Here is a 26,315-nt window from a genome sequence, read left to right as displayed (position 1 = left end):
TATCAGGATACTGAGGATTTTTCTCGGCTTGTTTGCTGGGCTCACAGCAGGAGGCACCCTATTTAGTCAGCTCACTGGGCCATGTTTGGCTTGCACTCCGGCATGGATCTTGTGGCTGCTACAACTGTGTGCTTAGCCCCTAGCAGGAGCAGGTGTGTAAGCAAGGGAGTATGGGCTCCAGCCAGCCATTCCAAGCACTGGCACAGTGGCAGGCTCCATGCAGGGCTTGTGGCTCAGTGCCCACAGTCCTGAAGCCCCAGGATTAAGCTTAAAGATAATTCATTCTTTTAGTTCCATTCTCTGTAGCATGACCAATGGTGGCATGTTAGCCCAGTCAGCTCCTTGCCCCACTCCGGCCCATGGCTCTGGGGCTGGGGCTTGGCACTGGTATTACTTCCCATTGCACGGGGTGGCTGCCCTCCACTGGTAGAGGGCAGAGGGCCACAGTATTATAGCCTTGTGAATACCTGCATTTGGTGGGTCCCAAGTTCTTGCCCCACGTCCAAGAAGAATGACGTCCCGCTGACAATTGGAGGGTGATGAGGTCAGAGAATTTAACTGAGTGACAAAACAGTGCTCAATGCAGAGGGGATGGGAAGGTGGTCTCTCACCCTGAGTAGGTCTTTTGTCTCACTGTGGCTGAGTCTAGGGTTTTTATAGGCAGGAGGATGGGGGAGGGGCAGACCATAGGTGGTATTGGAAAAAGCAATGTTCAATTGGTTATAAAGCATTATTCAGAAAGAGCTAATGAGGAAAGGGTGGGCAAACAGGAACAGAGGTTCTCCCTCCAGATCACAGCTTTCATCCAGAACCAGCAGCCTGGTCTTTCAGCCTTCAGGCCGTTTTTGGCTTGAAGGTGGTGTTTCACCAGCAACTCACCCCTATCTACATAGGCATTTATCTGCCTCTTGTCACTATCAGTACCTTTTATTCAACCAAATCTGAGCACCTACTATGTGCCAGGTTTTATTCTAGGCACTTTGGATACATCAGTAAACAGAGTAAACAAAATTCCTTGACTTCCTGGAGTTTACATTCAAGAGAGGAAGACAGACGTTCTATTGGAACGTGTAACTAGATTCTTACAGAGTATGTGAGAAGGTGATAAGGATTATGGAAAGGAAATTGAGCAGAGTAAAATAGTCCAGGAATGCTGGAGGAAGACTTGCATTTCAAAATGAAGCAGTCAGAGTAGGCCTCATTGAGAAGGTGATGTATAAGCCACAAAATTGAAGGGAGGAATTGAGCCATAGGGTAACTGAGGGAAGTTTCAGACAAATGGAATGGCCAGAACACAGTCCCTGGGGCCAAATCCTGACCACACCCTTGGGGACATCAGGGATGTCAGGGTGGCTGGAGGGGAGTAAGGAAGGTGGTGGGGAAGGTAGGGAAGGGTGAGGTCAGAGTGAAATTGGAGGGAGTGGGTGACCATGTCCTGTAGGCACTGGAAGCCATCATAAACACTTTGAATTTCACTCTGAGAGAAACAGGGAGCCACTGAACAGAAGAGAGACATGTTTCTATATGCCAGTGTGATCGTGTTTGAAATTGATTCTTCTCTAAGCCATTTCTGAACTGCTCCTAATTATCTGGTATCCTGGGCCATGACTGTAACTCTTGGGAAGGATTTACTGAAATGAATCCAAGTGTTTCTTCTCACTGAGCTGTCAATGATTTTTTTTCCTTGTCAAATGAGTGTTTAATCAATAGTTTAGGATCAATTCTTTTTATCTAGGAAGTTGTTTAGCAGAGCCTCCTCCCTTTGCCTAGTACTTCCAGAGGTGTGAGTGTGCAGGTGACCCCTCAGCAGTGTGGCTCAGACTTGACTATATGTCACCCAGTTTGGATCTAGTGAAACATTTCACATTCTCCAGTTTGGCTTCACTCACTGCTTGTGATACCCCACTATACAGGACACAGCAATAAAACATCTCTCTCAAACTTGGCAGTGGATGGCGTGAGTTCAACAAGTGTACCCTGTGCCTCTTCACTCTGCCAGCATTCCCTTCCAGGGCAGTGATGGGTCCATGTCAGAGATAGTGTCCTACATACCTTTCAGTGCACAGATATTCCCCAGGCCAGACCTTACAGTCTTGTCATTGGCTCTTCTCGGCCTGTGTTTTTTTTTCTGCCCTGTAATGTGCTGATGCCCATTTCTGCAATCTTGGGCACATTATTTTCAGCAAATCATTCTGGTGCCATTCAAGTGGCTTCAAACCTGTAGTCACCAGTAGGTGCCCTCTTAGCAGGTGGCCTGATTGTTGCCATGATTGTGATCTCTAAACATGTCAAACACACTCTTTTTTTCCATTCAGAGAAGGCTTTACTGTAAAGAATTGGGCATCTAGAAGGATTGTGTTAAAAACTAATGCTAAGTTGTCGAATTCATAAGGAAGTTTGCCAGTGAATTCTCCTAGCACTTAATAAAATTGGTGCTCCGTTTTATACCAAATATATACACACAGATATATTTTGCATTGCATTATATCTGTGTGCCAGTCTCCTCCCACTATCCTGTCAGCTCTTTATGGCAAGAAATAGGTGCTCATAATCTTCGTAGTAGTCAGTCAATAAATACCTGTCAAATGAATGAATGAACAAGGTAACAAGTAAGAGGGACAACAGTCAAAGAGATATGTGTGTTCTACAGCATTGGTGTGATTGCTCAACTTCCCTGGAAATAACCATGGAGCTCGGTGAAAGAGTTGGAGAGTTTAGTAGAGTTGGGGAGCCACCCCTCTCCCACAGGCTAGCTCAGCTTTCAAAGTCATCGTCACAGTTTCCTCTTCAACATTGCTCTGGGATTCCAGTAACTGGCTTGGTACATGCTGGTACATTTGCACCATTTTAACAGTCAAGCAGTCCCTCTGAAGGTACATTCTTTGTCCAGGTCTGGAACGATTATTTTGATTCAACTCCTGGCTTAATATTGCTCTCCAATCCCAAATTCCAGACTGGCATCTAATTCCTGAGTGTGAATGCAAAATAAGATCAAGCACATTATGGTTCCAATCTCAGGACATAGTTGTTTTCAATTTATATCCAAAAGGTAATCAAAAATCAATTTAGAAGTTTATGTCTTTTTTTATTTTTTTTAAAGAAAATGTAGAGAGGAGATGGAATTACTTTAAAGCAAAAGAAAATTTGAAAGTATTGTTTTTCTTCTCTCTGGCACAGTCCGTCACATGGCATCTTTCTCAAAAAATTTCTCCTCTATTTTCAACCCCTCTGGGTTGATTTGTAGGAGAGTAAGTGATTTGGATTCTTTTTTTTTTTTTTAAGGTGGAGTTTCGCTCTTGTTACCCAGGCTGGAGTGCAATGGCGCGATCTCGGCTCACCGCAACCTCCGCCTCCTGGGTTCAGGCAATTCTCCTGCCTCAGCCTCCCGAGCAGCTGGGACTACAGGCACGCGCCACCATGCCCAGCCAATTTTTTGTATTTTTAGTAGAGATGGGGTTTCACCATGTTGACCAGGATGGTCTCAATCTCTTGACCTCGTGATCCACCCACCTCGGCCTCCCAAAGTGCTGGGATTACAGGCGTGAGCCACCGCGCCCGGCCTTTTGTTTCTGTTTTATCTCTCGTACTACATGGAGGTTTTAGAGATATTTAATATAAGCATAAAAACATTTCCAAATCTAGAATATGTTTGGATATGTCTGGTCATGTTTCCTGTATATTCTCTTGTTTTCTTAAAAGAATAATTATCTGGAAATCCAAGAATCATGTATAGGAAAAAATTAATTTTTTAAAAATAATTTTCACAACCATCTCTGTGTTTGAAATATTATGGGGAAGAAAGAACTTGAAAAAGATTTAGATTTTTTATTTATATTATTTTAGCTTTGTGTGTCTTTTTTTTTAAAAAAAGAACTTAGTTTTTAAAAATATTACTCTCTATAATTACATTGTAAGTTAATATAATTACCAACTTTTCCAGGGAATAAAAGGATAATCTACTGGAGCTCAAGCAAAAGTAGTAACATTGACCCCTGAATTCATCTTTAAATGTGGTTGCTTGTTTGTTGTTTCTGATGGCCATTCATAGAACCAAATTTTGAACCATGGAAGGTAAAAAAATACATATGTCTAGGTAATGGATGAGAAAACAATGACTGCCTTAGATTTGCAGATTTCTCAAAGGAGATTTCCATAAACGCTTTCCAAAGACACTTTTAACTTAACAGTGCAGAGCCATATGAATCATACAGTCACCAGGAACATTAATCATTCCTCCTCTTTTGTTCTCTTTTAACAAAACATACACACCTTTACCATATTTTTGCATTGCATTATATCTGTGTGCCATTCTCCTCCCACTATCCTGTCAGCTCTTCATGGCAGGAAATAGGTGCTTATGATCTTCATAGTAGTCAGTCAATAAATACCTGTCAAATGAATGAATGAACAAGGTAACAAGTGAGAGGGACAACTTGTCCTTCTCAAAGGGCATATCTCAACAAGTCAAAGAGGTACGTGTATTCCACAGCATTGGTGTGATTGCTCAACTTCCCTGGAAATAACCATGGAGCAAAGTTTTCAAAATGTGGTCTTTATGGTACCTGCATCTGAATCATCTGGCTGGGTTGCTTACTAAAATTCAGATTCCTGAGCCTAGACTCAAGCCTACTGAATTCAAAATCTCTGGAAGAGCAGCAGAGAAATTAACATTTTTTCCTTTTTTTCAAATGGAGTCTCACTCTGTTGCCTAGGCTGGAGTGCATTGGCACAATCTCAGCTCACTGCAACCTCCGCCTCTTGGGTTCAAGTGATTCTCCTGCCTCAGCCTCCTGAGTAGCTGGGATTACAGGCATGCACCACCATGCCCAGCTAATTTTTTGTATTTTTAGTAGAGTTGGGGTTTCACCATGTTGGTCAGGCTGGTCTCAAACTCTTGACCTCAAGTAATCCGCCTACCTCAACCTACCAAAGTGCTGGGATTATAGGCATGAGCCACCATGCAAGAATTAGCATTTTAAAGAAGCACTGCCCACTCCCCCTCATTCATTGTGAGCAATGGAGTTGGGCATTCATTGCCCTGGAGGATCAGTTAGCTTAAAGAGAAGGTGACCTGTGAGGATCTGTGACAGTGAATATACAGGAGATGTTGGCAAGTCTGCTTATATAGAGATTCTGTTTAAGACCCCTAGGTGTTCTTCCTGAAAGTGATATGGTTTTAATAAGGGAAAAGAGGCCCAATTTCTTAGCTCACTAACAAGCTCTGAAAAAATTCTCTGAGTCACTGTTTAGTTAATAGAAGAAGGTTGTGTGTTGTAATCTTCTATTTCTATTCCTTTATCTCCTGGGTCCAAACACTTTGTTTCTCCCTTGAAGAAACAGAATTAATGTAAGTAATTCCAGTATTACTAATAGGATTAATTGGAATAGCCCTAAGTTGTAATTTTAAAAAATAATAATAAAATGAAATCACTTTGGATGCGTATCATGGCCAGGCATGGTGGCTCACATCTGTAGTCCCAGTGCTTTTGGAGGCCAAGGTGGGAGGACCACTTGAGTGCATGCACACTACACACACACACACACACACACACACAGGTTTCACTTTTCTATTTAGAGAAAATGTGCAGCCAACTAGACTTGTAAAAGAATAAAGAAGACATGAGAGATGAAGGGACAAGATTAATATAAACCCTATCAAACAAAATCATATTTAGAAGGTATTTGGGTGTATGTATTGACATCTACAGTGTTCCTTTTATTTTTTTGTAATTACATTTCCACTAGGAAGTTACTATCTCAAATATATTCTCCTGTAATATAGACTGTATTGTAACTCAAAACCAGACACTTTAATCCTAGTAGGAGAAGAAATAGGAATAAGGATGGGAAAGAGGGCGAGTAAGGTAATGGTCAAAGAGCAAAGACAAAAGCAGGAGAGTGTACCTCATGGAAGCTGACAGGTTTCTAAGTTGAGTGGAAGGTTCCTCTAGAAGAAAAGCTTAAAGCTTACAATGAGAGAATGTGACTGGGGTAGGGAAGGGGGCTGCAGGCACCACTGTAAAAGGGAGTAGAGCCCTGGGCAAGAAGGCAGGAAGTAGGCACAGATACAGAAGAGATGGTAGTAGAGAGACAGAGAAATCAAGGGAGATCAGGCCTAATGTCCTCTGTGTTTTGAATGCCCATAGGATGCATGATACCCTGCTCCGAAGAGGGTGGAAATTAGGTAGGGGATGTGAGGATGGTGAGGCAGATTTGGAATTGTTAAGAGGAATGAGAAAGAGAAATGGTCAACTGTAACCTGGTTTTAAAGACCAGTGTCATTCTATGATCTGTTGAAACCTTTACTCAGTTAAAGGAAGAAATAAATTTATAATTACCTCTACATTACACATACGGAAGATTTAGAATTGTTTCTTTGATATGCCTTTTTATATTCAGTTATTGTTCTTTTTTTGAGGGTCTTGCTCTGTCATCTAGGCTAGAGTACAGTCAGTGGTGCAATCATAGCTCACTGCGGCCTTGAACTCTTGGGCTCCAAGGGATACCCCCGCTTCAGTCTCCCAAGTAACTAGGACTATAGGTGCGCACCATCATGTCCAGCTAATTTTTATTTTTACTTTTTGTAGAGACAGGGTCTTGCTATGTTGCCCAGGATGGTCTCAAACTCCTGGCTCAAGTGATCCTCCTATCTTGTCCTACTGAAGTGTTGGGATGACAGACATGAGCCACTGCACATAGGCCAGTTATTCTTACTTTGGGATGGGGGCATTTTGAAAAGACCAATTCACTGCATACAGGTACTAAATGAGGATAAAAAAGAATGGTTCATAGCTAACAGGAAAAAAATATGTGGGCCTAAAAAAAATATCCATGAACTGTAGATCTGAACTGAGAAAATGATATCACTCTAAGAGGATTCTCAGGCTGGACTAGAAGTGACTCCGCAACCTAAACAAAGGTATAAACAAACATTTAATCTGAAGAAATAATTAAGATTTGTCTTCTTGGAACAAAGCAAAGGAATGAGTCATTCTAGGCATTTCTTAGCATGAGGTGCCAAGGCTGGCCAGAGCTCTGCTAGTTGCAGTAGGAGCAGTAACAGTGGTAGAAGTTGCAGTGGGCATTTCACAGTAATGTGAACTCTGTGTCCCTAAACTTGTTTATTTCTCAGGACTTATATTTCCAATTAAGGATTGCTGCCACTTGATGGTGGAAGTGTTTGTATCTGTCAAGGATAGTGAATTATCAACAAAATATGATCTCATCAAAGAAAAATTTTCATCTAGAATAACCAGAATATTAACTTGAATATCTCTTATTAGTCAAGCACCATGCTTGGCAGGGAATTACGCAGAAGCTTTCCTTCCTTTTAAAGGCCAAAGGATGGTCACTGGCTGTGGCATTAGGACTTGTTTTCCGTAATCAAAACAGGCCCATCCAGCTTCTGCTCAGGGTCAGCTCATTCTACTTCTGAACCATTTTTTTTTGTCATATATGGAACATTTGTGTTCTGTGTGAACCTGAGTACTCATGGGACAATTTAGCTACTTGACTTCAAAGGGCCAACCTTTATTTCTTTGAATATCACAGATTTCACCAGGCTGGGTGCGGTGGCTCATGCCTGTAATCCCAGCACTTTCAGAGGGCAAGGTGGTCAGATCACCTGAGATCAGGAATTCAAGACCAGCCTAGCCAACATGGTGAAACCCATCTCTACCGAAAAAAACAAAAATTAGCTGGGTGTGGTGGTGTACACCTGTAATGCCAGCTACTGAGGGAGGCTGAGGCAGGAAAATCGCTTGAACCCAAGAGGCGGAGGTTGCAGTGAGGTGAGATAATGCCACTATACTCCAGCCTGGGTGACAGAGCAAGCTGCATCTCAAAAAAAAAAAAAAAAAAAAAAGATTTCACCAAATGGAAATAGAATTTTCTATATCGCCTATGAAAAAAACCAGGGGAACTAAGTCAGAAATATATAGTTTATCCCAACCTACAGGAGCTGGTGGGTGAACACTTAACTCTAGGTTTGCTTCATGGTAAAGGGTCTGGGAAGAAAGCACACATTACTTATTCTCCCTTATTCCCTACTTCTGAGACTAAGCAAGGATATGCAGGTAGTACAATATTTCTACCTTGGGTTGAACCTAACTAGCAAAGGAAGTGATATTAGCGACCCTCTTAGAATTAGAGATGCTGACACCAGTTCTCTGTCCTAAGTCCCTTCTAGGGACCATGTAAAGGAGCCTCAGGGAGCGCCTCTGTCCTGGGCTCAGGCCTCATCATCATCCCAATCCCATTTCTACCTGTCCATTCTAATTTTTGCCCCTCAATGGTCCATGTTCCCAAAATTGTTATGTCAGAAGTATGTTTGGCTTAATTTATTGGCTTAATTGATTGCCTGGGGAGAAAAAGTTTAGTAATACCAAATATGCATACCCTTTTACAGTGAGGTCACATTAATAAGTACAACTTGGCTGGGCACGGTGGCTCACGCCTGTAATCCCAGCACTTTGGGAGGCTGAGGTGGACAGATCACGAGGCCAGGAGTTCGAGACCAGCCTGACCAACATGGTGAAACCCTGTCTCTACTAAAAATACAACAACAACAAAAAATTAGCTGGGCGTGGTGGCGTGCGCCTGTAATCCCAGCTACTCAGGAGGCTGAGGCAGGAGAATCGCTTGAACCCGGGAAGCAGAAGTTGCAGTGAGCTGAGATCATGCCACTGCACTGCAGCCTGGGCAACAGAGTAAGACTTTGTCTCAAAAAAAAAAAAAATAGGTACAGCTTTTTTACAGTTGCTTTTTATTTTTGTCTCCAAAAAAAAATAGGTACAACTTTTTTACAGTTGCTTTTTAAGGAGTAGCAAGCACAGTGATTCTAGTGCTTGCTCCTTAAAACCAGATTTGATACTGCCTCATTTTTTCCAAGGCCTCAAGAGGAAGGAAACTGTCACAGCAACGTTTTTGAGACATTTCCATGTACATAGCTACTTTTTAAAAAAGCTTTGTGAATAGGTGGACACCCTCTATTTCCTATGTCTGTGTTCTGTTTCTTTTAGAGTCCAATCTTCTGTGCCTTTCAAGTGATGAGTAGATAATAAGTAAATTTATTTGTGAAAATATGAGAGTCCTCCTCTCAGCATCCAAGCAGCTCTGCTGATTAAAGTCTCTCTTAGAAGGTGAAGCAAATACCCTTGGTGTCTAACCTGGAGCAGTGGTGCAAACTGAGGATTCCAGATCAAGTCAGAAATGATGAGTCTGCATGATTGAGTCATTTTTAAGTTGAGTATATCTGTTAAGAATTGTGTACAGCTGCAGGTAACAGACACACAACCACAGTGGCTTAACCAAATAGGGCTCTAGGTAGCAAGAAGCCTGAAGGCAGGTGTCTCAGGGCTCAGCGAATCATCCTGATTGCTTCTAGCTTCTTGCTCTGCCATCTTAGCAATGTAGCTCTATGACAAAAAGAGGGGACACAGGAGAGCAAAAGGATGTTGAGTTTGTCCTTTTCTTATTAGCACAATTACAGTTTTCCTTAAGGTCCTACCTAGTAGAGTTCCACTTACATCTCACTGGGCAGAACCAGGTCACATGTTACCCTTAGCTGGATGGGATTTTGGAGAGGTAAGATTTTTGTTTGTTTGTTTGTTTGTTTGAAACGGAGTCTCACTCTGTCACCCAGGCTGGAGTGCAGTGGCACGATCTCTGCTCACTGCAACCTCCACCTCCTGGGTTCAAGCGATTCTCCTGCCATAGCTTCCTGAGTAGCTGGGATTACAGGTGAGTATCACCATGCCCAGCTAATTTTTTGTGTTTCTAATAGAGACAGGGTTTCACTGTTAGCCAAGACGGTCTCAGTCTCCTGACCTCGTGATTCGCCCGCCTCGGCCTCCCAAAGTGCTATTATTACAGGCATGAGCCACTGCACCTGGCCTGAGAGGTGAGTATTTTTAATAAGGCACATTGTTGCCTTGAACAAAATTGGGGTTCACTTGGCAAGGTAGAATCTCAATGGTTACGCAGCAAGCAGGGTCTGCCCTGAGGAGCCATGTGATACCTTTCAAATCTAGTGATTTTTAAGTGATTGTCTGAGTACGATGTAAATATCAGCTTCTTGGTTATATTTCTGTGATGAAATGGAGTTGTTTGCTTGCATTGTTTGTCTAGGAGAGGATGTGATGCCATGAATGGGTTATGTCTTTCCATTCTTATAAAGAACAGTGGCTGCTTCTTGGCCTTTCACAGTAAAGAACCTTTGACTTAAAATGTTCATAATGCAAATGCATAAAAGGACCACCCCTCCCAAAGTTCTCTGGCTTTTCAATATGATGAAACTAATAGGGCAACCACAGAAAAGGTAGAAATTCCTCAGACCTGTTTTCTGTTTTTCTCATGCTCAAAAGAAGAGAGGTTTTTCATCTCAGGACTGTTTCTTTGGGCTTGGGACCTTTTCTCCATCTTTCCTTTTTTAGTGTAGCTCTTACTTCACCTGTCTGCTTTATTCCAACTCTCAGTTAAAGGCAACCTTAATCCTTCCTTCTTGAAAAGGGATTTTGGGAAACAAATGAGGTACATCTGACTTTAAGAGCCAGGATCACTACATACTTTTTAATGTGTCTATAAAACTCTGAATGGTCTCCTTTTCATGTTTACTAGTTTCATTTCCTATTCAAGGCCACTAAGAGCCTCAAACTATGCCATGTGAGCAAATTACAGAATATGAATCCCCAGTCTTCAGGGTGCCGGGGTCAGAGCCTGAGGAAGCTAGAGCTTCCCTGCCTGTCATATTCAGTTGTAAGCATGGCTTCTGTTGAATCTAGTGTACCATACAAAAATTACCATTTTCTTTGTGCCATGAGGTCAGAAAGCACAGGAAATGCTGCTTTCAGGCCTGTTTGGGAGATCACCCTCTTTCTATTCTTCTTTCACACTAAAGCCTGTAGAGACTCCTTTTTTTTTCTTCTTATCTTGTCTCAAATATACACCTTTGGCTTTTTTCAAAAGACTGTCCTGGCAGATGTGATAAACTTTGTTTGTGTTTCCTAAAAACTGTTCCGGGCAAAGCTGTGCTGATTCTTGACTCACTTGTGTAGCTTAATGTCCCTTTTGTTCATCCCATCTTGAGCCCTGTTATATTCTCCTAGTTTTGCTCTTCCTTTGCTTTTTATAAAGGGGTTTTACAAATGGAAGCTCACCCCAACCCTTTTGTTATAAATTAGCTGATTGCCAAAGTTACAGCAGTTGTACCCTTTGTTCTTCACAGTTTTGTCTTGCAACACTGACCACTTTGGCCAAACCCAGAGATGCCTCCTTCTTTCCACCAAGCCCCCTTTCTCCCACATAAATGCAAATGTAGAAACTTGGGTAATACTCTGCTAAGAGGTAGTCATTTAAAATAATGTGCATTATATTTTCTCATTTATCTTCTTTCCATTTATTTTAGAGCTTACGTTAGTCTTCATGCTAAGGAGAGATAGGTTATAATTAAGCTGAAAAGTGTTTCTTTGGTTTTTCCAGATGAGAATTCTCCAGCCAACTTCTGGGATTCTAAAAACAGGGGTGTGACTGGAACACAAAAAGGGCAAATTGTATGGAGAATTGAGCCTGGGCCCTATTTCATGGAACGTAAGTAATTGAGTGTGAAATATAAACTTATTATTGAACATTGCATAAGTATGCAGAAATCTATGGAGTCTTTTTGAATGTTATTTTGAAATTCTTTGGTTTGGATTTCCATTGCCACGATGGAAAATATATTGTTTTAGAGAATGCTCAGTAGGGGAGAGATCCAAGATGGCCCATTAGCAGTACCTCAGGATTGCAGCTCCCAGTGAAAGCACAGAGAGTGAGTGGATGCCACACTCCCAGACAAATTTTTGTTGCCCACAGACCAGGAGATTCCCAGTGGAGGAGTCCCATGGGTCACCAGTGTGGCTCTATTGGCTGGCACAGCTGTTTCGCCGGCACTCTGGTGCGGCAGTTCTCAGTGCGGAGTATACGGGACTGGGTGCCCTTTTAGTTGGTGTTTGGAGCTCCGGGAAGGCAGAGTCGCCCATTCAGCTGATTGAATAGGGGACTGAAACAGGGAGCCAGACCAGGAGATTCCCAGGCAAAAAAGGGCCACAAATCTCAATGCCGCTGTTTCAGCTGGCGCAGTGGGTCACCACAAGGGAAATTATACAGATTCCAGTGCCCTTTCAACAGGCGACTGGAACACCTGGGAGAGAATTGACCATTCAACAACAACAACAACAACAACAACAACAACAAAAAATGGCTCTGAGACAGGGAGCCAGGTGATCAGGCTCAGCTGGTCCCACCCCCACGAAAAAACAGCAATTGAAAACGCTGAGGATTGAGAGTTTCACAGCAAGCACAGCTGAAGCAGGGAAGGTCCAGCTTTTTGGGGGAGGGGTGTCCACTGAAGGACAATGAAGAAACAGAAAAAACTTCATCACCAACAAGTTGGACGTCCACTCAGAGACCCAATCTGCAAGTCAGCAATTACAAAGATGACAGGTGGATAAATCCATAAAGACGGGAAGAAACCAGCACAAAAAGGCTGATAACACCCGAAATCAGAATGCCTCTTCTCCTACAGGGGGTCGCAGCTCCTCATCAGCAAGGGAACAAGGCCTGATGGAGAATGAGTGTGACAAATTGACAGAATCAGGCTTCAGAAGGTGGATAATAAGAAACTTCTGTGAGCTAAAAGAACATGTTCTAACCCAATGCAAAGAAACTCAGAACCTTGAAAAAAGGTTTGACAAAATGCTAACGAGAATAGACAATTTAGAGAGGAATATAAGTGAATTAATGAAGCTGAAAAACACAATACGAGAACTTCACAAAGTATGCACAAGTTTTAACAGTCAAATTGATCAAGCAGAAGAAAGGATATCAGAGGTTGAAGACCAACTCAATAAAATAAAATGAGAAGACAAGATTAGAGAAAAAAGGGTAAAAAGGAATGAGCAAAGTCTCCAAGAAATATGGGACTATGTGAAAAGACCTAATCTACGTTTGATAGGTGTACCTGAATGTGACAAAGAGAATGAATCCAAGCTGGAAAATATTCTTCAGGATATTATCCTGGAAAACTTTCCCAACCTAGCAAAACAGGACAACACTCAACTCCAGGTAATACAGAGAACACTACAAAGATATTCCTCAAGAAGAGCAGCAACCTCAAGGCGCATAATCGTTAGATTCACCAGGGTTGAAATGGAGGAGAAAAATACTAAGGGCAGCCAGAGAGAAAAGTCAGGTTACTGACAAAGGGAAGCCTATCAGACTCACAGCAGATCTCTCAGCAGAAACCCTACAAGCGAGAAGAGAGTGGGAGCCAAAATTCAACATCCTTAAAGAAAAGAATTTTCAACCCAGAATTTCATATCCAGCCAAACTAAGCTTCATAAGAGAAGGAAAAATAAAATTCTTTGTGAAGAAACAAGTACTCAGAGACTTCATCACCACCAAGCCTGCTTTACAAGAGCTTCTGAAAGAAGCACTACACATAGAAAGGAACAATCAGTATCAGCCATTCCAAAAACATATCAAAAGGTAAAGAGTATCATCATAATGAAGAATCTACATCAATTAATGGGTGAAACAGCCAGCTAGCATTAAATGGCAGTATTAAATTCACATATATCAATATTAATCCTAAATTTAAGTGGACTAAATGCCCCAATCAAAACACACAGACAGGCAAATTGGATAAAAAGCCAAAACCCATCAGTATGCTGCATCCAGACCCATCTCACATGTAAGGATACACAAAGACTCAAAACAAACAAACAAACAAACAAAAACCAGAAGTTGCAATTCTCATCTCTGATAAAATACACTTTAAAGCAACAAAGACCAAAAGAGACAAAGAAGGATGTTACATAATGGTAAAAGGATCAATGCAACAAGAAGAGCTAATGATCCTAAATATATATGCACCCAATACAGGAGCATCCATATACATAAGGCAAGTTCTTAATGACTTACAAAGAGACTTAGACTCCCACACAATAATAGTGGGAGACTTTAACTCCACATTGTCAATATTAGACAGATCAACAAGATAGAAAATTAACAAGAATATCCAGGACTTGAACTCAGACCTGGAACAAGTAAACTTAATGAACATTTGCAGAACTCTCCACCCCAAATCCAGAAAACATACATTCTTCTCAGAATCACATCACACCTATTGTAAAAGTGACCACAAAATTGGAAGTAAATCACTCCTCAGCAATTGCATAGCATTTCACAGGTTTAAATGAAATATTGGTTGGCTGCTTGTTTGTTATTTTCCTCCCTTATTCCTTCCTGTCTCCATTGTTAAGCACAATTATCGGCATAAAAGAGGTTTTTAATACCTATTTTTAGACTGCATTCTAACCTGGGCAATAGAGGAAGATTTCCATTCTCTTGCCCTCTTTCTCTTCCTCTTTCTTTCTTTCATACTTTTTTCTTTCTTTATTTATTTCTCTTTAAAAAGAAAAGAAAATTTTCAGTAAAGAATGTTCACATATTTTGAAAAAACTGTGTGTGTTTAAATATACAGTTAGCCATCCATATCTGTGGATTCCACATCTACAGATTAAACCAACTATGGATCACAAAAAAAAAGATGTCATTGTGTCTATACTGGACAAGTATAAACATTTTTCTTATTATTATTCCATAAACAACACAGTATAACAATTATTTGCATAATATTTATATTGTATTAGGTATTATAAATTATCTAGAGATAATTTAAAGTATATGAGAGGATGTACACAGGTATATCATGTACTCTGATACTTTATATAAGGAACATAAGCATCTGTGGATTTTGGCATCTGATGGGGGTCATGGAACTAATCCCCCACAGATATCAAGGGACAATTATATAGGTACATGTGTATCTATACACATACACAAACATACACATTTACATATATATGCACATAAATATTACATGTACATACATATACATGTATTTATACATATATATATAGCGCATTTTATAGTTTACATTTACATTATGAATGTATGGTATGTAAATTATGCATGGTTACTTTAATACTTTACACATTTTTATATACCCTTTATATCTATAATTAATATTCATTCATATTAATTTCAGAAATAATAATTCAAGATTTCAGTTAATTTAATAATATGACTTGCCTTTGAAATACCTCATTATATTTTTGCCAGCAGCAGAATAACTTTGTGTTTGGACCCCAGTCTTTTCAAAGTGTTGATGAAATGGCCTGGGTCTCACTACCATTGAGGTCAGCTTACTAGAAAATCAGACACTGGCTGCAAATAACTCAGCTATTACCCAGCTAATCCAGTGTTATAGTCATTTGTAAATTCAAATGCTTGTATATAGCACCTGGTTGACAAAAATAACTTGCCCCCTTTTATGTTGTATGATGATGTTATTTATAGTTGCCACCAATATTATTAAAAATAGTAAATACGCAATATATTTTTGTGGAATATATAGAAGAATGAAGGAATAAATGATTTACTAGTTGGTCCAGGTTAACTTCTACATTTACAGAATTTATTTTTCTTTAATATAGAAAAAAATGAGCTCTTTAAACTTTTTCTGAGTTGTTGAGCTTCTGAGTGAACCTTAAGACGAGTATATGCAAAAGATTTAATATAAAAGACAGTGTGTGGGTACTAGTACTTAAACATAGTACTTGGTAATGTGAACATTAAGATTTCATTAAATGAAAACCTACCGCAACCATATTTTTGTTGAAGCATATAAAGCTCTTCTAATACATGGTTGTCTTAAAAGATTAACGTCTATTACTTGAATTGCTATTAAAGGCATGAGACAATTTCTTCCACCATTCTTAGTAGTATATCAACATTCTAGAACTTTCTCTAATCCTACTTCTGCCCCATAAGGAATGTCTTTTTTTCGTATTTCAATTTCTGACTGGATTATCTCTTTAAACCTTAAAATAAATGTAGTTTTTTAGAGAAACTGCTCACAAAAAGAGGAAGAAAGGAAGATCGGAAAAGGGAAGCAGATATATTCAGCAGAATCCTAGCTAATCGCACAGCATATAGGAAACAGTTTGGAAGAAAACTTGCCAACATGAATGAGGATGGTTTCTGGCAAGTGGAATTATGGATGATTTGTTTTTCTTACCTATGTCTACGTTACTTTCCAACATTGTTCCAGCTGGTACGACTATCTAAGTAATGAGGAAATAAGTGATAAAAGAATGTGGGGAAAATGGAATGGGAAATAGCTGGTTTTACTTTCAATGTGATTCCTCTTTTGAAAGGATCCTGGTGTTTAAAAGGCTGATGTAGCTGAGAAATATTGCCAACTGAACTTCAGGGGAAAAGATAAAATCACTTCCTTTGGAGTAAAATCACTCCAAAATGATGAAGGCTGCTGGTAATTATTGCCTGTTGGAGGGCGCAGATTGTTATTGCAAGGCTCATGTGAACCCCTGTGAAGAAGCCAGTACCACATGCTGCTATAATTTGGAATATTATGTGAGAAAAAGCCCATTTTCAGAGTATCCCCTTTGCTGTGATTGATTTCTTTCTCCCTTCGCAAGTGTTAGAGATTCATAATGTCCTGGCTGATAAGGCTATAGTTAAATATCTCTGTCTTGACTGGATTCTCTACATCTCCCCCTAGTATTTAATAGAAATGGGCTTGACATTGAAGCTAGGAGTTGGGAATAATAAAAGAGAAGGTTTTTTCTTTTTTCTTTTTCTTTTCTCTGTATTTTAGCATTTCTGCCTTAATTCTTCTCATAAAATTGGGAGGATTGCATAATTGTAAAATTTGTTTTACAATTCAGTGATGCATTTTTTTAAAGACTGAGAAAATTAGTGTCAGTTAAAGTTCAGGGCAATGAATAGTAATTTCAGAAATATTCTCCTTTGAATAAGTCTTTCTTCATTAATTAGAATGAAGCACCAGCCCCAAAAACACTCATCCCTACCCTTGCAATATGAAAGAAGTTGTAATCATATTTATAGTGCCTAGAAATCAAGTCTGTGTCTTTGGATGTCATTTTTTTCTTTTTGAGACAGAGTCTTGCTCTGCCTCCCAGGCTGGATTGCAGTGGTGTCATCTCAGCTCACTGCAACCTCTACCTCCTGGGTTCAGGCGGTTCTCCTGCTTCAGCCTTCCAAGTAGCTGGGATTATAGTCATTCACCACCACGCCTGGCTAATTTTTGCATTTTTAGTATAGATGGGGTTTCACCAAGTTGGCCAGGCTGGTCTCAAACTCCTGACCTCCAGTGATCCACCCGCCTTGGCCTCCCAAAGTGCTAGGATTACAGGCATGAGCCACAGTGCCCAGCTGGGTGTCATTTTTAAAACCTATTGCCTAGCTAGAGCATTCTTAAAGGGACTCACAATGGAATGTTGCTTGAATCTCTGGAGCTGATGGCATGGAACTTCTTTAAAAAATTGAGAAGAGTAAGACAGCTTCTAAAATATTTTCCACCTCCAATTTTGAAAACTTAAAGTATTTAAAAATGTTTGTTTTCATCAGCATAAAGGATATTTGTTTATCTTTAGCTCACCAGAAATCCAAAGAAAGCTTTAAAAAATCTCTGATAATTGATCTATTAAAGTTTTAGGGAAAATTTGGATTTGAGCACTATGTGGGCTGTTTGTAAATTTAAGTTTGTCTGGATAAATCCCCAGAGGAGGAAGGTAGTCCAAACTTATTTCAGTATAGGGCTTCCTGAATGGATTTGAAGAACAAAACCAAGTGTAAATGTGGGTAGATGATCCTCTGGGCATTCAAGAGGCGGGTCAACTTCATCTGCACCTGCTTGTCATAAGATAGTCAGATAGTCCTCAAGAGAGCTCAGGTTCACAGACCATGAATGGGTCATCTGTGCAGTATACATTCGTGATTTTTAAAATTTAAGAGGTTTCAAAAGTTGTCTTGGCATGCAAGAATTTCTGTTTTATTCTATACAGTCTTTTATGGGTCATGGTCATTCATTTATTCATATTTGCTTTTTATTCTTCCTTCCTTCCTTCTATCCATGTGTCCATCTATCTCCCTATTTATCCTGAAATATTCATTGAGTGCTATCTTTGTACTAGGTCTTATTCTAGGTGCTCACTAAATCTTACATCAGTGAGTGAGCTTAGAGGTACTAAACTTCATCCTGCATTGCTATGTACTGAGTTGATAGATGATCATTGAGGAATATGACAAAAACCTGATATTTGTATAAATTACATAGTGATTTCACATACTTACCTATCCCAGCCCTGGGAAATGTATATAGGATTAGAAAAAAATATGCAAGTGACAATTGTGAGTGAGTCTCCCCTCTGAGTGGCGCTCAGGTTGGTACAATTCCCAAAATAGGTGTGTTAAGGTGCCTTTTTATTTGGTGAAGATGGGGTGGCCCCAGTCTCTTATTTTTGCCATCAGAGCTGTTTCTGTAACTTTCACCATTTCTAAGTCCCCTCCCACCAATATCAAAAAGGTCTTTTTGCCCCTTGGATGGAGATTTAATGCTTTTCATCCCCCATCCGCATACTTTATATTTTAGGTCCCGTTAGTTCTCTATTCCTATTAGGTTTCCGCCACATCTGCATGGATATTGTCCCTTTCGTTTGAGTTTTAGCAGAGGAAAGCCTGGCCATTTCAGGCTCCACTGGTCCTTGTTAAAGAGAAGACAATTTGCAGTGACGTATAACTGCCAAGTGAGCATGTCACTGGCATGTGGGCAAATTTCTTCAAAAGCATGAGGAGTAAAGCTGTGAATCAGAATTATAATATTAATAGTTTAATGAAAACACATAGGGCAACAGTTAAAGTCATGTTCTAGAATAAATTATAATTAGTTTGATTTTTTAAGATTATTCTACCATTTAAGTAAAATAGAGATGATTAAAGAAAGAAGGATATTTATATTCCATCCATCTTTCTGCTTCAAAATATTCAACTTCTGGAAACTTGGGGAACATCCAGACTCTCTAAATAGGAACAGGCTGCTAACTACTGCCTAAGTGAATCGTGTAGCTATTTAAGATGATGGATGAGATCCTAGTCTGAGGCAAAACCATTTCTTGCAGGGAGTGGCTTATAAAACCTTTATTTCAGAGAGGGCTTGAAATATAATCTTATATAAATACCTAGGGTTAATACAGCTGAGCTGAGATTGCTTTTCTAAAAAATAATTTTGAATAGGTAATATACAAAAGAGTGTAACATTTAAAAAGCATAAAAATTGAAAGTAAATGTCTCCCCAGCTTCATGTCCAGTTGCCAGTTTTTCCACTCTGAAGGCAACCAATACAACCAGTGTCAAGTTATCTATTTGGAAATACCTTTTTCATATACAAATCCAGACATATATTCTTGTTTTAAACAGGTAGTAGAATGATTGCTTTAAAATGCAGTGTCAGAATCACACAGTTACAGAAACTCCTTTGTTTGAGAACAGGTCTAAATTCCTCAACACTGTTCAAAGCCTCTCTGCCTCTCCAACTTGCCTTTGAATATGTCCCAAGTGATGTCTCACAAATGTTCACCCTCCAACCCATGGTAGAGGGGAGTGGGCATGCTGCTACCCTCAGGGACATCGTCATTTGTATTTATGAAAATTAGTCAGAAACTTGAAAATAAATGGACTTTTCTGTTTGAAGAACATCCAGATACAGAGTATTAAATGTGTATTTTAGTAACACTATGAGTGAACTTATCCTGAAGATTATTGAAAGGAGCCCATATATTGCCATGATCTATGACCAGCTTCAGCAGTTCAGAAGGGACCTCGGAGAGGAGATGCCGCTTGTGCTCTGCTCTGTTCCTCTTGAGGGAGGCTAGACCTGTCTCAGCCGACAGCAGGTCCTTACAGGTTAATATGGGATGCCTCTCCCTTTTCCTGGCTCACTGCCCTCTGAGGCAATATGCTTTTGATAAGTGGATTCAAAATACTCTTCTTTTTACAGCCCGAAGGAATGGAGACATATATATTTGGATATATATAAATATATGCAAATATTAAAATATATTTCTATACAAATATGTATATATACAAATACATTATATATATTTTTTCATAATTTGTGGCCAGCAGGGGGCGATATTGCCAGCCACATCAGGCTGTGAGGACAGCATGTAGGATAGATGGACTCATTCATTGCTCTTTGGTCCATGTCCTCCATCTCCCCTGCTTATGAACAAGGCTGGGCTCTGTTGATCACTAGGCTCGTCCATAATCGGATGTTCAGTCATCATACCTGTGCTTACTTCCACCTGCCTTTGTATATATTTTTCAGAAATAGCATTTTTGTGTGTGTGTGAAGTGTTCCTTTTGCAGTTAGAGGTTACACATTGTAGCTGGAACAGAAGCCCATGCCCCTGGGCACCAACTTCCCTTTTCCATCCTTCTGAGTATTCTTCTGTTATCTCTTCCAATAACCAAAATATTCAAATACATTAACCAAGATGATGTTCTCCCCCTTTGTCAGAGGAGATGTTGCTTAGTTATACCTTTGTTTAAAATCTTGTGTGACTTTTCTAAAACATTAAATAATACTTGAAGATGAAAACTCCCACTCAGGGCTGAACATTCTGATATTGTAAGGTGCAGGGATCTTCACTGATATCCTGCTGAAGGATTCAGCTAGTTTTCATCCCTACACAAGCAACTCTTCATTCTGTCCAGGATTGTTTTCCTCTCTAGTGGCAAGCCTGTGTGTGTGGTTTTGTAATGGGTGATCTGTGGAAATTCCCTCAGCTTTTTGCTTCTTCAACACAGCTCTGTAGCATTTGGAGAGATTGGATCATGCCCACAAAATCTGTTTTTGTGCAATTCAGGATACATTGATCTTAGTTTCAGGGATTCTACTTTGTCATCTGGGTTGGAGATTTTTGTTATAGCAAGGAATAACACCCAAAATGGTTATGTTTTTGGTATGCTTTCAACTAGCAAAGTTGGCGTGATTATCATCATCCTCCAAAAAAAAATAAGCAGTCACTTTTTTTTTTGGTCTCATTATCTGTTACCTAGTTGACTATTAAACCCTTAGGAATGCAAATAGCATCCTAACTTGAGAGAGAGCTAGGGGAAGATGTCTTATAAAAATGCACTTCTCTCTATGGAAAAAATCACCTGCTCACTCACTAACCATTGCTTTTATCTACGAGGTGCTGCTGCAGGCAGAGCCGTGAACATTGCTTCCCCAGCATTAAGAGTGTGTTACCAATGAGCTCATGTCCAAAGAATTCAATCCCCATGCATGTTACCACACCGTATTCTGCTTTGACAGTCCTCATGCATGCAACTTAGGTTTGTTCTTGCAGACTACATGCTACTGGTCTTGGAAAAAAGCAAGTGGGAGAGTAAAGTTTGCTCAGATCTGTTCAGCTATTTCAAAAATAACCAAAAATACATGTTAGTTTTCAGGAAAGTCATTTGCAGAAGAGTTCTCAGGAAGACAAAGTGATAGTAAAGCTAGAATTCCTGCGTAGGTCATCTCGCTGTTCCTCAGACCCAGCATGCTTCATCTGTGCCTCCCTGCTTTTGCCACTCCTTACTCCTAACTCTCTCTAACCCCATTTTTCTCATCCATTAGATCTGTTTGTTCCATGAGACCTTTCTGATTCCACCATATCTTCTCTCATCTTCTCCACAGTCTCTATGCTCTTCTACCTGGTGCTCTTCCTTTTCAGTGTGTGTCTTCTGTATTTTGCCATGCCTGCAATTGGCATCTCAGCAGCTACACTACAGAGCACCCACTAGACCAGAAGCCTTTCCTTGATTCCCTTGCATTGTCTGGCACAGTGCTGCCTGGCCATGTGCTGTGGCAGGTATGTAGTAAACATCTTCTGGCCGATTATGCTTATTAAATTATGAATTATTGGATAGTGAGTAACATAAATAATAGACGGACTCAATATTTTTACCCCATAACAACTTTTTTTTGAGATTTAGTATTTGATCATTGGTAGGAATAGTGTAATGATATACATTCCTGGAAGAGAATTTTTCTTCAGTTATTATCTCTTCCTCTTAAAATAAGAACACCAAAGACTCTGTAGGAGGCCATTTGCTGCAGTCAGGAGAGTCAGTGGAAGATGAACTTCCTTAAGGAGATACATTGAGCACCCCCACTTTAATAATCCCGGTGACTCTGTTCAGAGAGGAACTCCCTCCTGTAGCCTAGGATTCAGCCCTTCAGCATTTTTGCATATTTAGAATGATGTCTTGGGAAAAATGCATCTCGCAGTGACACTTCAGTGACTCAGATGCTTTGTTTACAGAGAAATTAGGTTTGTCTTTAACACAGTTTGGTTTCATGCTCTTTGGAATTGTAGTCGCTTTCCAAAAACCATAATTGGCATTTGTATTGCTTTCTATCAAAATGGAATTATCAGAACAAAGTTTATGAAGTATGTGGATTCCACATGCTGTGAGATACAGACATCAGTTGTTTGTAGATTTGATCCTTGTCTGCTAAGTGTATTTAAATGACTTGGAAAATTAAAATAATATAAATTTCCAGATGCTGTCACTAGAGAATCTACTACAGTATAACTTCCATGCTTTGTTAGATTGTTTTTCCTCTATTTCCATTGACAACTATAGTCAATGTAGAGGTTATGAGTGAAGGCTTTGGAATCAGACAGCTTGGGTTTGAGTCCCGACTCTGTCATTTCTTACCTGTCTGGCCTACAGCAAACCTCAGTATCTCATCTGTAATATGGGGACAGGAATTTTTGCCTCCCAAGGTTAATGTGAGGGTTCAGTAACAACATGAATGTGAAAGATAACACAGTGGCACATTGTGGAGCACCTCAGTAAATGCTAGCCAGTCCCATTCTTATCACTACACTATTTCTATCTTGGCATGTTGTTTTCGTGCATCATTTTTCTGGTATGTTCGAGAGGTTAGAAAGTTTCAGAGAAGCATATAAAATCAAACTGAAATTGATGTAAACTGTTGCCTCTGAGTGGAAGCAAACAGGTCATTCAGAGTCATGAGTAGGATTCCCTGAGAGGTGATATGTTGGATTTCCACACCCGATTTCTAAATGACTTGTTTCACTGTTTAAATTACCTTTTTTCTCCAATTGCTTTGCAGCAGAGATAAAGATCTGTTTTAAATATTACCACGGCATTAGTGGGGCCCTGCGAGCCACAACCCCCTGCATCACCGTGAAGAACCCAGCTGTGATGGTGAGTGCCCCTTGCTGCCAGCTCCTTTTTGAGATCCATGCTGGGACTTGATTTCTGTTTTTGCCTCTGCAACCCTGACAGGGTTATCGGGAACATGAAAAAGGAAACACAACAGTGTGGGTGCTGTTACAGGAAAGGAAATAGCTTACAAGATTGGCATACCTGAATCCCTTATTCAAATCAGTGGAAACATAGGATTTGGTATGTAACAGCTGTTTGTAGAGTCCATTCTCCAGGGAGCCCATTCATGAAGCAAAGTAGCAAGTGCCCCATCTTGAAAGGTTTTAAACTTAGTCTGGGCGACCAGTTGGTAGGAAAGAGTGGCACTGGACCTTATGCGAATTTTAACCATTTAAACTGTGAGTGATTCTACCTGCCAGTAAACTCAGGAAGCTGTTGCTTGGAAGAGAATATAAGTTGGAAGTCACAAATGCACTGTTTCCTTAAGGTCTTAGTGCTGGTTCCTTCTCAATGCTGAGTTCGGGTCTAGTACCTAGAGATACTGTTCATATTTTGGAACTCAATGGAAGTCAATTTCTTTAACCTGAGAAGTTAGGCCCTCAGTTGAAGAAACAGATATCTAATTTATTTTTGTAGGAAACTCGTTTTGTTGGACTTTTGAAAGAAAACCTGCCCATTTCCAACATGGCAATTTTGTGATTTTGTTAAATTTTATTTTAGAATCTAATAGTCTCACAATACCCAACTCCACTGTATATGGGTGGTTAGACTCAGGTGGTTTGGGAGATTCTTAGAGTCCAAGATATGTAAATTACTTAGTTTTAATTAGTTATTGATAAAAATGAGGTCTTCAAGGCATACAAAAAATACTGATTCCATGACATAGAATCTTTACAACATTCCATGTGTGGGTATGTGTGTATACCCACATTTATAGATGCTTGCATTTTTGAAAATAGGCAAGTAGTCAGGTTGAAATTCAAAAAGCAGTCTTTGCAAATGGCACTTTGAAATTGTTCACACTCACCCTATGCTGTCTCTGATAGTGCTTGTACCTCTGTATCAAATAGTCTTTCCCTTTTATCTATTCATTTAAACAAATATTCATTCAATGTCTGCTAAGTACTAAGCATTGTTCCATCACTACAAATGAAATGATGAGGAAAACGTCATCATTGATTTCATAGGTCTGGTGTAGGAGAGAGACATCAATCAAATATTATATTTATTTGAGTGATAATTGTAAGAGGGAGAGCAAAAACAGGGGTAGCAGAACATGTTCTATGTAGTAGGATTTGTCCTGATCAGAAAATTCCTGAAGGCTTACCCGAAGAAGGTGTGTCCGAGAGACAATCTTAAGGATGAATAGGTGAAGAGGTTTTATAGATGAAGAGGGAGGGAAGAGCATTTCAGGAAGAGGCAGAGGGAATAGTATGTGCAAAATCCTCAACATCTAAGTACTCTGCTCACATTAGAAATATATGTGAGTTTCCATTGTAGTAAACATAGTATAGGACATAAAAGAAAAGCTTACATTTACTATATGAGACTTTGAAGGTCACAAAATGAATAGCAATTGTTGATTGCAGAATCTTCCATGTCACATAGTAAGCCCTGAAACAGACTTTAGTTAATATTGTAAAAAGAAAAGTTGCAAAACTAGAAGAGTGGGACTGTTTAAAATCTTCAAAAAATTTATTGTGTCTGAAATTAGACAATAACTTTTAAATATGATTAAGCATTTTCTGGATTTAGATTTTTTTACTTGAGCAATTTCAATATTCAGATATCATTAAAGGCAGTGGGAGTTTATCGTTTGTTGAACACTGATCTTATTCCATTGATTTTTGCATTGATATTGCTCTGTCAAGGCCTGTGGATAGTTTGGAGATAATTAATTTGCTTCAAACAGGTTTCACAGGATCTTAAAAGCTTCACAGATACAGCCCTGGCAATCAGAATAGTGTATTTTGGTTCAAAGACTGACTAATGCAATGGGTGGTTAATCGATTTCTGACCAAGCTTGAGACACTTTGGTTTATGTCCAACATTGAAAGGCTGTGCCTCATGGCACCTCATTTTGAGGATCAGAAACATTTATATGTTTCTCTAATAGCATGATGGTTACTTAGGTATATGACATATGTTTAGTTATTGTGACTGATTGACATCCTTGATACTTACAAATCTCACTTAGTACAATTATACCATGATCAGATACAAAGAATAGACCTGGAAGAAGTAACTTGGAAACTCCACATGGAAGAAAATAAGCTGTCATCCTAATCATATGATCTCTTTTCTTACATATCCTTTTGCAGTGCATCAAATATAAAAGAAAATTGTGACTTTTCTGTCATTAGTATTTTGATATATTCATCAGCGTACACAGTGATATGTGTCTCAGATACTTGGGACAGGAAATCCTTCGGCTTCAGGGACAAATTAAGGCTGCCGTTACTCACTACCGTGTATTGTTTCAACACTTGGTTGACAGTGTTGTTTCTGGGTTTTCCTGGAATGAATCTATGGAGTGAGTTTATTTTAAAGCCAGTCTCTAAACATTGAGCGCAGATGTGATCCTGGATGTCCCTATATCTAGTGGTACAGGGACTGTGCCTGGTCTTTCCTGGCTTTATTGTAATGAATGACAAAATTGAATTATTTGGATATTATTTCAGATGAGCATTTTGCCAGAGTTGTGCAGGACACTGTTTTTCTGTGAATTATTTGAGAATTGTTTCAGAGAAGCCTTTTGCTAGAGGGTGAATTACATTTGAAAAATGAGAATTAGAGGACATTTACTTTTGTTTCTCATGATTTCTTATAATTTTTTAAATAGGTTTTAAATGAAGACAGGTTATGAATTGTTTCAGCCTCATTTAACTCATTTAGCACAAGTATCCACAGCTGACCAAGATGTTGTGTTTTAAGGGGTGGCACATTTTACTGGGCTGTGGAGCCCATTTGTGAAGAGGCCACAGTTTCTGGGATGTCTTCCTGTGCCCAGGCACAGAAGGAGTGGCAGGTTGCCGAGGGTGCACCTCAGTCATAGTCCAGGGTAGTGTGTGGTGAAAGCAGGATGAGATGACCACAGCAGTTAGTTGTCTAGCCAGTGTACTGCTGCCTCTGCCCTATAGTAAATCTGGGAATGCTGAGTCAGAGTAGTACAATACAATGTAATAAACCACATGTGTCTA

At 39.7% G+C, this 26,315-nt stretch overlaps 1 protein-coding gene across 4 annotated transcripts in view; it reads left to right on the top strand.

The window, feature by feature from the left end:
* HECW2 (HECT, C2 and WW domain containing E3 ubiquitin protein ligase 2) overlaps positions 1-26,315 on the top strand; it is a 404,347-nt gene that overhangs the window by 242,322 nt on the left and 135,710 nt on the right. For all 4 annotated transcript variants that reach the window (XM_035305193.3, XM_035305191.3, XM_078328066.1 and 1 more), the window contains 2 exons: positions 11,479-11,586; positions 23,060-23,154. In XM_035305193.3, the coding sequence (XP_035161084.2) occupies positions 11,479-11,586; positions 23,060-23,154 (203 nt within the window). The remainder of the gene's footprint in view (positions 1-11,478; positions 11,587-23,059; positions 23,155-26,315) is intronic.

The sequence above is a fragment of the Callithrix jacchus genome, chromosome 6, assembly GCF_049354715.1.
Source record: "Callithrix jacchus isolate 240 chromosome 6, calJac240_pri, whole genome shotgun sequence".
Classification (NCBI taxonomy): Eukaryota; Metazoa; Chordata; class Mammalia; order Primates; family Cebidae; genus Callithrix; species Callithrix jacchus.
The sequence above is the reverse complement of the archived record's forward strand: the minus strand, read 5'-3'. Positions and strand labels throughout refer to the sequence as shown.